The sequence below is a fragment of the Lineus longissimus genome, chromosome 8, assembly GCF_910592395.1.
Source record: "Lineus longissimus chromosome 8, tnLinLong1.2, whole genome shotgun sequence".
Taxonomy (NCBI): Eukaryota; Metazoa; Nemertea; class Pilidiophora; order Heteronemertea; family Lineidae; genus Lineus; species Lineus longissimus.
Window position 1 is genome coordinate 15,323,034 of NC_088315.1, and position 12,349 is coordinate 15,335,382.

Sequence of the window (12,349 nt, forward strand, 5' to 3'; positions counted from 1 at the left end):
AATCCGTGATCAAGTCGATCCACTCCTAAGAAATAACCAGGCTGGCTTCCGGAGGGGAAGAAGCTGTATCCAGCAGACACATACCCTACGAAGGATTATGGAGGGCTTCCGGGACCAACAACTCCCACTGAATGTCACTTTCATTGACTTTAGGAAGGCCTTTGACTCCATCAACAGGACTGCTGCGCAGCTATGGAATCCCGAAGAAGTTAGTGGATGCCATAAAGGTCCTGTACACAGACTCCCAAAGCGCTGTAACAGTCAATGGTGGCATCTCGGAAACCTTTGGTGTCACGACCGGAGTGCTCCAGGGTGATGTTCTTGCTCCATTCCTATTCATCATCTTGGTAGACTACCTGCTGCAAAAGGCCACCTTAGGTGGTGACAGTGGAGTTGTAACTCATCCCCGCGCTTCTAGGCGATATCCTGCAAGGCGGCTCAATGATCTGGACTTCGCAGATGATATCGCACTCTTGGAGTCTATAACACCACACGCACAGCATCAGATCGACAGAACGACGGACAGTTCCAAAGACATCGGATTGATGATAAATGTTCAAAAAACAGAGTATATGACACGCCACTGCGATACAAGTACACCACTAAAAGTATATGGAGAACACATACATCATGTGACTGACTTCAAGTATCTGGGCTCCATGATGGACTTAAGCGCAGCTGACCTGAAGAGAAGAAAAGCCCTCGCCTGGTCTGCCTTCTGGAAGCTCGAGAAACTCTGGAGAAGTCAAACCATATCGACCACCTGCCTCACCGTACTGTTATACGGATGTGAGTCCTGGGTGAATACCAAACACATGGAAAACAACATTAACGCGTTTGCAACATCATGCTACAGGATCATGTTAAATATCAAGCGGACCGACCATGTATCAAATATAACAGTGTACTCACTGGTGAAGTGCACCCCCCTAATACATTGTGTGCACTTCCGCCATTGACGTTCCTGGGACACATTTTACGGATGCCAAGCAATGAGCCAACTAGATTGTATGCACTATACCAACCGACGCACGGCAGGAGACGCCCTGGCCGCCAGCGAATGCCTTATCTGACGTATATCAAATCTCTCATAGGACCGCTGGAACCAAAACAAATTGAGGAATTGGCCCAGGATAGGGTTGGTTGGAGGAAGCTTGTGGCCGTCTCCTGCGCAGTCGATCGATGATGATGATGATGATGGTATACTGACTCTGACTCGCGTTGTGCTACTTATGAATATGACACTAACTTTCCCGCGCTTGTAAATGATTCGGATAAATTTGGTCCTTCAAATTCATATCCTGCTCCTGTCTACAGCCAAAATCACCGCCGCGTTGGCTAATAGTTCAGGCTCCAATGTAAACTACATTGCGTTGATCTGCAATAATTGATGTTTATGTACATATGTACTCGTATGTACATATGTACAGATGTTTATGTACATATGTACTCGTGTAGCCAGTATCTTTCTACATACTACATTGAGTTATGAGAGACGTCCGTCCTGTACCAGAATTTTGATGCCTATAAGTCGGTTTGAATGAGACCTCCGTTAGAACTGCAGATACTTTATCTTCCAACACATACTTGGTACAGGTAGAATTATTTTCTTCTGTCCATGGGTATGTGTGTATCACAACAAATTCTTATGTAAACTGCCATATGGCCGATCACTAGCCTTGCTGATCTATTCTGCCTTCTCTTTTGCAATTTTTAAACCTAGTCTAACATTTGTCTTTTTCATTTGTCTTTTCTTTCTTTTTTTTCTCTCGTGTTCTATTATTATTCCGGTGTACATACTTGTAAATACTATTTGTCTTATCGTTTATACATGTGCTTGGGATCCTTAATTCTGAATTACAGATAATTCTGGTTGTCCATTAACTCTTTATGTTGTAACTACATGTATTTTCATAACGATCCAATATTAAGGCTACATTATAACTCGGTGTAGATTTGACATTGCAAAGTGACAATCATGCAGACCCAACCATGGTCTCAATTTAGCTTTTGGAATGACCAGCACCTTGGTAATAAACTTGATGACCCATAAGTATTAAGGTAGCAGGAAGGGTTGGGCGTTTGTGGTTTCTGAGTCTGAGGGGGTTGGAATCTGTTGACTGTGCTTTAAGAGAGACAAGGCATGGCGCCAGTCTCTCTTAAAGCACAGTCAACAGGCATTTGGTCTCAGTATTTCTGTAAGTACAGAATCAAGGCAGCTCAGAGAGCAATGATTGAACGATGCTGTGGACAAGTCCAAGGATACTGCATCAGTCACGACCAACTTCTCATCAGAAAGCGTCACCACCAGCATATTCAATGCTCAGTTCCAACCTGTACCAGTCCAATGCACGCCTGTCATGGTCAGCAGTGGTCAGCTTAGCGTGATATGGAACATTCTTCCGAAACTCAAGCGAGGGAAGTCTGCTCATTAGCATATCTCGCGCACTGCTCCTTCTTGTCAAACATCGTAGTGAAATCATAATGGAAAACGTCTGGCTTTGCGCCAGACATTGAGACTAATAAGTGAAGAACTAATAGGTAAAGAACTTCTACTTGCGCGAGACTGCTGTGATAAAATTATCATTGCAGAGACTCCGGTGACGTACACATATATTTTTTACAATCAAAAATGCCCTCAAAAGACGACATGGAATGATTATTTTATTGATATTTCCTACTATATACCTTCCAATTATCACTTTATACACATATATCGGCGTTAGGTCGCATGCTTTTCTTTCCTGGTGACACTATAAAGCAAAATAATTGCAACCCCGTAAACGCCTATAAGTCCAATAATAAGTGACGGTGAACCGTTATAAATGTTTCGCCAGCTTCGCTTTTTTGCTGCTACGCGGCGCGTTGGGCCCTTGCCTCCAGACTTTCTTAAAGCTGGCTGTAATGGTAATGAATTCATTGGTCTTGTTGAGACTAAATCTTCTGTTGGTAAGGATGTCGGTGATGAGAATGAATTGTGTGAGAAGAAACTGAAAATTCCTCAAGGCTGCTCCTATTTCCACAATCAAGTTAAGTCAACCCGGGGGAAAAAACTTGGACATGGGATCTTATTCTTATTCAAAAAGAAGTATCGCAAATTTGTGACCAAATTGTCGTCACCTCATCCTGATATTTTGGCAGTCAAATTACCCAAAAATTGTTTTGGGTTGGCTAAAGACCTATGTATAATCACAGCTTATATTCCTACTACCAACTCTATTAGCTTTGATAAAGAGGTTGATCCACTCGATGAGCTAGAATTTTTTATCAATAGATTGAAGAGTTCATGTCATATCATTCTGGGCGGTGATTTTAATACACGGACTAATACCCTGCCTGATACTGTCATTACTGCTGACTTTGATCAGCTTTTTGAATTTGAGCTCTCTTCCACTGTACTGGACAGGGTCAATAGCGATTTGAAAGTTAACTCGAATGGTAAAAGGTTATGTGAGCTTTGTTCTAACAGTGACCTTTATATCCTCAATGGCAGAACGTTTGGTGATGTGCTCGGTGAATTCACATCTTTTAAATATAATGGTAGCAGTTGTGTTGATTACATTCTCTGTGACGTTGACCTTATGCGAGACGTACTGAACTTCAAAGTTAGTGGACGAACTACTTCCTCTGATCACTGTAACATCTCAGCAACATTTGCTTTCCACCCTGTTATTGATTCTCCTCCATGTGGGGCACTTCCTGAGAATTCCAGCCATAACAACTCTGGGAACCACAAAAAGTCAACAAAGTTGGTCTGGCATGAGAATTCAAAGAATACAATAGATAGACTCATTAACTCGGGCTTTATGACCTCTATAAAACTTGATCAGATCAATTCAGAATCAAACCCTCACTTAGAATTGACCATTCTTGATGAAATGCTGTCCAGTACTGCAAGACAATGCCTAAAACCAGTATTTCATAAGAAAGATAACAAAAAGAGAGTAAACACTAACAAGTGGTTTGATAATGATTGTCGTCAATTGCGTCGTCATTGTAATGATTGGGGAACTAAAATGAAACGCTTTCCTTCTGACCCCTTCATCAGGGGGATGTACTTTAAAGCAAAAAAGAAACTTAGACGGCTCACCCGCCACAAGAAACGCCAGTCACAGAAAAAGTTTATATCAGCTTTGGAATCAACTGCTAAAGGCAACCCAAAGAAATTCTGGAAGATGATTACCTCTAACTCGGACAAAAAATCCAACAATCCAATTGGTTTGGACGAATGGGCTTCATATTTTAAATCCTTACACAAAGAAACCAGGGACCGTATTCATGAAGCCTTCGTAACTTTGTCACTAAGAACGATTTTCCTGGCTCTTAGTAAGACTTTAGTAACAGCCTAGTAAGCCACTACGTATTATTCGCAAAGCATTATTAACGTATTACTACCGCGTTACTTACTAAACCTCTCGTAACACCCTATAGGCGTGAACGCGCCTAGTAAGCCACTACGTATTATTCACAAAGCATTATTAACGTATTACTACCGCGTTACTTACTAAACCTCTCGTAACACCCTATAGGCGTGAACGCGCTTGAGCTGAACAGTCATGGATTTGTTATGTAATCCACTTTCGCACGACCTCATTGTCTAAAACGAATATTTATACAGTGACTGGACTAGCTTACGTCGTTTTCGAGATATTTGTCACACTGTTAACATGAAGAGTCAGAAATCGAGGAGCAAGACCCTTAGCCAGCAACATGAGGAGGCAAAGGGGAATCGCCGGAAGGCCAATTTCTCGCCAAGTGAAATTATGAAGTTAGTTGATCTAGGCGAATTGAATTGGTCCGTGATTAACCACAAATTTTCCGATGTCTTAACACTTGAGAGGAAGGCCGACAGGTGGACAGAAATAACAAGAAAAATCAACAGTGTTGGAAAAGTCCTAAGGACTACCAAAGCGGTTCATCACAAATGGGATGTCTTGAAGTCGAGGGCAAAGCAGAAGGCTGCCAAAAGGAAAACGGTGATGAACGGAGCCTCCATCGATTTTTCCATCTTCCAAACGTACGTTCAATGATACTTCGAACTCGGCTGTGGTGAACGTTGTATCGTCTGTCGGCTGCATCCGCCGGGCGGGAAACTGGCAGGCAGGCTACAAACTGCAAACTTCCGGTAGCGAAAAATCGGAGCGCAACGCAAACTTGGAGAGATGCTGGTACGGCATGGGCGCGCAAGGTGTCCGGGGCAATTTCGTCCTCCAACAGGTCGATGACTTCAAGAAGGACTGGTCTAGTCATCTGGTAGCGCTGATACAAATCTAATGCATCATAGACGTCAAGAGGGTGCAATCGGTCTCTAAACACACGCTGCCTTCGTAAAGCCCGTCAGGCTTCTACATCCAACAAGATCAACGCCGCTGCCATGATTGCTGCATGTAAAAGTGTCGCCAACTGTCTAAGAAAACGCTACGAAGCCGAAAACACCCCACGTAACACTAGTAACGACTTACGAAATCGATTGAAGTTACGAGTGCTTCATGAATATGACGCAACTTGCTAAGAACGACCTACGAGTACGTAAACGCTTACTAAGGCCTAAAGCCTAGTTCATACTCCGACGCACGACCGCCGGCGACCGATGCACGATAAAATTCTCGACACCGACGTCGTGGTGTTGATTCATACTTTCGCGTGCGACGGCGATGGCCATCGGCGTCCGGACGTGTGTTCGGTCGGCGTGCGATATTAAAGAGTTATTATTAAAGAGAGAACAAATTTGAACTCTCTGCGTCCGATCGCGGCGTCGTACCAATGAATGATCACTTTTCTGGTCATGGGACCAAGGACTCATGTTTATGCATACGGGAGAATCCAACTTACCTCGACGCGAGTCCATGTCATAACATTTTTTAAGTTCTGATAATACCGTAATATAGTAGGGGTAGCAAAATAATAGATGGAACAGCTTGTATTACCTGAACGAATGGTGGTATTTTGTTGGTATTCAATCAGCCCCTCAATCAATCGAATGATGTATGGCCTAGAAATGTGTATGGGGCATGACACGTGCCTGATCAAGGCCCACACTGCAAAATTTGTTTTCCAAACGAAGACGAATGATCTGCTTTTGGATTATTTTGGTTCATTGCTCATGCTGCTTAAAGAACGGCGATGGACGAGGCGGGGCGAAGGCGACGGCTTCAGGCGTACTCCTTACAGCAAAAAATCGATTATTTGGATGAATATTGGTTAGCTCATTTAGAAGGGCTGGAACATGGGCAGACACCAACTCATTTTGCAAGATTCCAAAATATTCGGGCGCCGACATTTCGGGACTGGATCAGAAACGAAGACGACATTCGAACTGAGTTTGTAGAGGGTCAACGACGACGACGACGAATGAGAAGATACCGGCAACTTGGCAATGGTAAGCAATCGATTTCCACAGGCTAAAGGAAACCTATTGCGAAACGCTTGTAAAAATGGGGAGTTTTGAACGGCCCGGTTAAAACCTAAGGTGGGAATGAGCTTCCATTCTTAAAATTGAGCAGTTTCGAGTTCCCCCGGGTCGTGAGCTGGCATCAAAGTAACATTGCATATCGTGCATAACATTACTGACTCCAGTCAATGAACTGCATAAGATGTAATCACCTATTTAGTTATTTTTACAACGTTCAGCCAGTCTAAATAAAGATTTTGATCTCTTTACGCATAAACTATTTGCTTGTTGCTGTTCACTTAAAAGTCTTATGATTGTATACAGCTGAATTAGGCCATTGTTTGTGCTTAAAGGTTTCTGGCCCGAGGTGGAAGATTCTCTAGCAGACTGGTATCAAAATAGAAGGACGCTGGGTTTTCCAGTAGCTGGCCAAGATCTCACAGGACAAGCAACGAGAGAATTTCGTCAGTGGATCGGGGAATTGGCAGATGGAGATATGGAACCTTTACAGAGGGACCGCCCCCATAGACTGGACTTTAGGGCATCACAGTCATGGCTGAAAGGATTCATGCAAAGGTGAATCATATTAATGTATTACGTTTCTATTGTTCGTTGACCCTAACGGCGTCGTCTCATTTCTATCGAAGAACGCAGGCACAGTACCATTCACTTTCGGTCCGTGTAATAGACATGCTTATTTCAATTCAGGCATCGAATAAGTTACAGGCGCGCCACAAAGGGCTCCAAAAAGATACCACCGAATGCTGCAGAACTCGTTGAAGCATTTCAGAGACAAGTTGCGGACACGTTATGAGAACAGAACATTCAACCATATCATCTTTTCAATATGAATCAAACGTTCGTCCGTTATGACTTTCCTCCGAACTACTCGATGGACAACAAAGGAAACCGCTACACCGATATCCCATCTTCCAGGGGCAACCCGAAAGAAGGATGTACAGTCACTTTTCTGATTGCGGCTGATGGGAGGAAAGGAATTGCCGAGATTAATTTCCCTAGGCTAGTTCCGCACGGACTTGTTATGCAAGAACTGAGGAAGCATGCACCCGAAAACGTTAGGGTAAGTCATATCAACACAAAATCCTACTAGGTACAAATCCGCTCTTTCCTTGTGCCTATTGGAGTAGTAATTTAGAAAGTTGTAATCTAGTAAAACTTTTTAGATTTCCGTCGATGAAGAACTGAGCATTTTGCATATTTCTCTTCAGTTAACATCCAGCCCAAATGGATGGGCTAGAATCGAATCGTTAGTTCAATGGGCCTAAACAGTGCTCACCGACTTCGTTGATGGAGCTGCATTTTTGCTAGTTGTGGACCGGTATCCCGCTCACCTTAATGGACTGTTTCGAGAAGCAGTAGAGAACTGGGTGGCGGTATGGACTTTGCTCCCGGATGTCCAGCCACTGGATCTAACGATCATGTATGCTTTTAAATCGAGACTGAGTGCGATCTGGAAGGCGTGGAAGGTAGGAAATACGGACGATGACGGAAACTGTCCGCCTATATCGCGTAGAGAAGTTGTAAGAATGATTGGACTAGCGTTGGAGAGAATTGTTGATGAGGCAGTGCGTGTTGCCTGGCGTGTAAGTGGCCTTGTGGCAGAACATGCTAATATCGGTATCAATGACCTAGTTAATGAAGATGAAGAGCAAGTTGATGGTTTAGAGTTCCTTTCTGACCCCGAAAATGACGAGTAATCTGCTTAGTACATGTTAAATGATTTCGTTACCGTCCATTGTGTTTGAATAAAAGATTAATAGTGTATTACAGAATAAAGTAATCCCACTACAAATTGTGGCTTACGGTTATTCACTATAATTATTTCATCTAGTCGTCATACCCAAGCCTCGTAACTAAAGCTTTTGCGATCGTTTACGATTATTATACCCCTCAATCTAGCGCGCTGGACAAGTTGAAGTCCTGCCCCATAAAAATGTCTAGCCTTTACATCATTCTATTGAGGGACTAAAGGCCAACAAAAGGCAGGCCCATGAAAACCACCATTAGGTAATACAATTGCAAGCTGTTCGATCTACCATGCTACCCCTACTACATTACGATATCATTAGAACTCAGAAAAATGTTTATGACATGGACTCGCGTCGAGGTAAGTTGGATTCTCCCGTATTTTCAAAGGCGCCTAGTTCAAACTGGAAAGTCGGGGAATGGGACTTGATTACGTCGTTTTACGCTTGAGCTTCCTCACATAACGAAGTTAAAATGCCGGACGCAGAAGAGCTACTAATATGTGAAGTAAAACGTTACAAATGTCTTTATGACATTTCCAGATCCGACAACAAGACAGCCTGAAGAAGGAAAATGCGTGGCGGGCAATTGGAGGAGCTCTTGGCAAAGACAGTGAATATCTCCCTGTTGTTTATTCACTTTGTTTATGAGACTTGCATTTTTCCGTCATTTTGAGTCGATTGTGGCATACATCATGTATATTGGCCAGTACCAATGCATTGAGTTAGCAGTCTTTACACCCTCATTGTAGGCCCATGTGTTTTTGCGGTGCTAGATACAATGTGAAGATTTATATAACCCGACGAGTGTCTCTATTGAAAGGGTATGAGACATGGGACTAATAGTTTGGCCGCCTCAATAATGGAAATGTAGTTTTTAACAAAGGGGGCCTATTGAAGTATAGCCCAAGTCCCGTCATTCAGTCAGTCACACTGTAATCTTATAGAATGATAATCACAATGCCCCACAGGACGATGGTACTCACGCGAGTTTGCAGTGATTTATTGCCCCCCCCCCCCTCCCCCATTATGAGCAGGGGAAGTTGCCCACTGACGCGAATTTTGCTAGATTTCAAACACATTTCATTGGAATACTGAAGGGAGCTCTTTAACTGTCCGTGGACATGAAAAAATGTTCACCAATCAAGTTATTTTTGTTGTATTATGCGTGGAATGCCTTTAAGAACAGCCTCCATAGCCGGCAATTGACGTACATTGGCCACAGCGCCTTGAAATTTAAATTTAGTGCCTGAGTTAAGGAATTTTCTTATTAGCGTTCAGTGGGGAACCAGTGGGAAACCAACAGGGTAATTAGCGCATGCGCAGTGGGTTATTCCTAAAATTTCTGGTAATGCAATGCAATCACTGATAAGACATGTATAGAGACACGATGCAATTGGACCAAACTTGACGCTGCAGTAGACAGGGCAAGATCTCTGTGAACACAGTAATAATTAACATTCTTCAGAATTATATTTCAATTCTTTCCAGGCAACTGGTCTGCAAAGAGGTTCAAAGGTCTACGAGATGTCTACCTAAAAAAGAAACGAGAAATATCTAACATGAAGAGTGGGTCTGCAGCATCGTTTAAACCGAAGTGGAAATACTATGGTTTGATGTCATTGCTTGCACCATTCATAAGAAGTGGAAGGTATGTACCATTTTAGATTTATGCACGGTTTGAGCTGCTCTTTCATGAACAAACCTATCCGTAAAGTTAGCTACTATTTATTCCCGCACACGGTAGCAATTGAACAGGTGTTGCATTGAATTAGCATACTGGGATGTTCATTGGTTATGCGGGGAGGGTGTAGGAAATTTCAGAAACCGGTGATTTGAATTCGAGCCGAAGTACAGGTATTTCCTTTCTAAATGACGACAATTTATTTTTCAGCACTGATGGCAACTTCAAACCCACAACAACCTGTACGGACACAGGTGCAAGCGCCATTGTGGAAGATGTTGCAGACGACCAAAGTACTGAACGGAGGCGTATGGAACCTTTTGAGGAACCCATTGAACAGGAGGACCAGTGAGCTGAAACGTCTGTTTCGTCCATTCCATCTACATCTAAACGTAAAAGAACGGATAGAGATTCTGTAGATAGTGAAATCCTTTCTGTGCTAAAGAAATCTTCAGATGCGATTGGTAACATCAAACGTCCAAACAGAGATGAAACAATGGTATGGGCTGAATCAATCGGTATGCGCATGCAGAAGCTGACATCACGCCAGAGGGCATTGATGAGAGTTAAGGTGGAGCAGATGATGTTTGATGCAGAATTTGGAGAACAGACAACAGCGCTCCAAGATGGTGTCAAGTCGCAAGCTGATGATTCGTTCTCCGGAAGTTCACCCCATACGTACACCGAACTGACATCTAATAACGTTGTATCATTTCCTGGTCTCCAAGATTATCAGCCGTATAAGTATTGATACCGGCATGTGAAACTATGGTTTAAATTCAGAAGGCATTGCCACATGTATCAATCAGATCAATTGATCATTTGCCTAATCTGTCAAGTCTACATGTATTCATTGATAAATTGTTGAAAATATATCTTATTACACGATGATCAAGTTCGTTATCAATCTATCAATCAGGCTGTGAACCCCTCTGTACGTGGTTAAGTTGCCAGGGCAGGGCTCCTTCTTCACTGGTGAAGTAGTCTTTGAGATTGTTCCTAACCTCTGCAGCATTTATATCGTAATTATTAGCACCAACGCGACCAATGGGGTAAAGAGCAGAGCCCTCGCCTACTTCTTTCCTCCACACTCCCTCTGTTATGTTGTGTTGTTCATCCTGCTGGTCAACAAAGCCTGGTGGACAGTACTGCGCTGCAGGTTGTTTTGCCCGATCGGTCTCTTGTAGAAAGTTGTGGAGACAAAGTGTAGCTTTCACTATACCAACAACATGCTCCGGTTTAGAAATGATAGGCTTTCGGAAGATTCGCCATCGGGCAGCCAGTATTCCAAACGCATTTTCAATTATTCTTCGAGCCCGGGAAAGTCGATAATTGAAGATGAGTTGATCCTGGGGTAGGTTTCGTCCGGGGAATGGGCGCATCAGATCGGTGCGCAAAGGAAACGCTTCATCTCCAACAAGCATGTGCGGGACTTCTCGATTTGTCCCTGGTATGTAAGCCTGAAGGGGGAAATTCATTTCGCCATGTTCAAGAACTTTGCCGAATGCTGAATTTGCCAATACACCTCGGTCACTGTTGCGTCCGGGTGCTCCTACGTCAAATAGCGTGAATTTGTATTTCGCATCACAAACAGCCATAAGTACTATGCTGTGTGTTCCTTCGTAGTTGTAGAATGCTGACCCTGCATTGACGGGGGCCTGCATGACCACATGTTTTCGGTCAATGCTCCCAACACAGTTCGGGAAATTCCAAAAGCGGAAAAAGTCCGAAGCAATTTCCTTCCATTTATCAGTAGATGGAGCTGCGACAAACCTACCCCCCAGAACTGTCCAAATGGCATTGCAGGTCTCCCACACAATAATGCAGACGGTTGACAGTCCCATACGATAGGCAAACGCGATTGATTGCTGTGAATCCCCAGAGGCGAGATACCTGAAATAAAAGAAGGTGGACATTATTATATTACCCATAAGATGTGATTCTTCAGAGGAAAATAAAAGGATGCACGGAATAAATTCATTTAATCGGTTATTGAAAAGTAACTTACCTCAAAGTAAGAACAAGACGTTGCTTTGGGTCTATGGGTGTCCTGTTGGTGTGATGGTGCTGAAGCGATGGGCCTACAAGCTGGAGCAGCTCTTCTAGCAATGGTGGGGTAAGGCGCAGATACTTGAAAAAGTAGGTGTGGTCACCGAGTTCCATCTCGCGGACTAGATTGTTAAAGTCCCCTTGTTCCCACCGCCGAGCGAATATCTCCCTCACATACATATCTCATCGGTGGCGTTTCCTTCGCATCCTGTAGAGGACAGCCATTGCCTGGACATTTAAAATAAGCAGTGCGTCCTCCTCCTCTATTTTGACGTGGCAGAATGGTATAATCGCGTGAGCATTCATAGTCACACGATACAACGCCTACAAAATCGTGCGATGGCATAGGCGACCGACGCAGGACGCTGCATTCGACCCCGGCGATGGTCGTGTGTCGGAGTATGAATCCACCTTAAGAAGGCTTCATGAATAAGGCCCCAGGGGTCTGTTTCATAAAAC

General features: G+C 43.5%; 1 protein-coding gene across 1 annotated transcript; it reads right to left on the bottom strand.

The window, feature by feature from the left end:
* Positions 1-10,752: 10,752 nt before the first annotated feature.
* LOC135492963 (uncharacterized) lies at positions 10,753-12,070 on the bottom strand. The gene is made up of 2 exons (XM_064779710.1): positions 11,850-12,070; positions 10,753-11,734 (listed from the first exon to the last, which is right to left on the bottom strand). The coding sequence occupies exons 1-2, from the start codon at positions 12,068-12,070 to the stop codon at positions 10,753-10,755; spliced, it is 1,203 nt and encodes a 400-aa protein (XP_064635780.1).
* Positions 12,071-12,349: the final 279 nt, after the last annotated feature.

Coding starts and splice junctions, on each gene's coding strand:
- LOC135492963 (XM_064779710.1), bottom strand. CDS start 12,070: ATGTATGTGAGGGAGATATTCGCTCGGCGGTGGGAACAAGGGGACTTT. Junction 11,735..11,849: donor CGTCTTGTTCTTACTTTGAG/GTAAGTTACTTT, acceptor CTTTTATTTCAG/GTATCTCGCCTCTGGGGATT.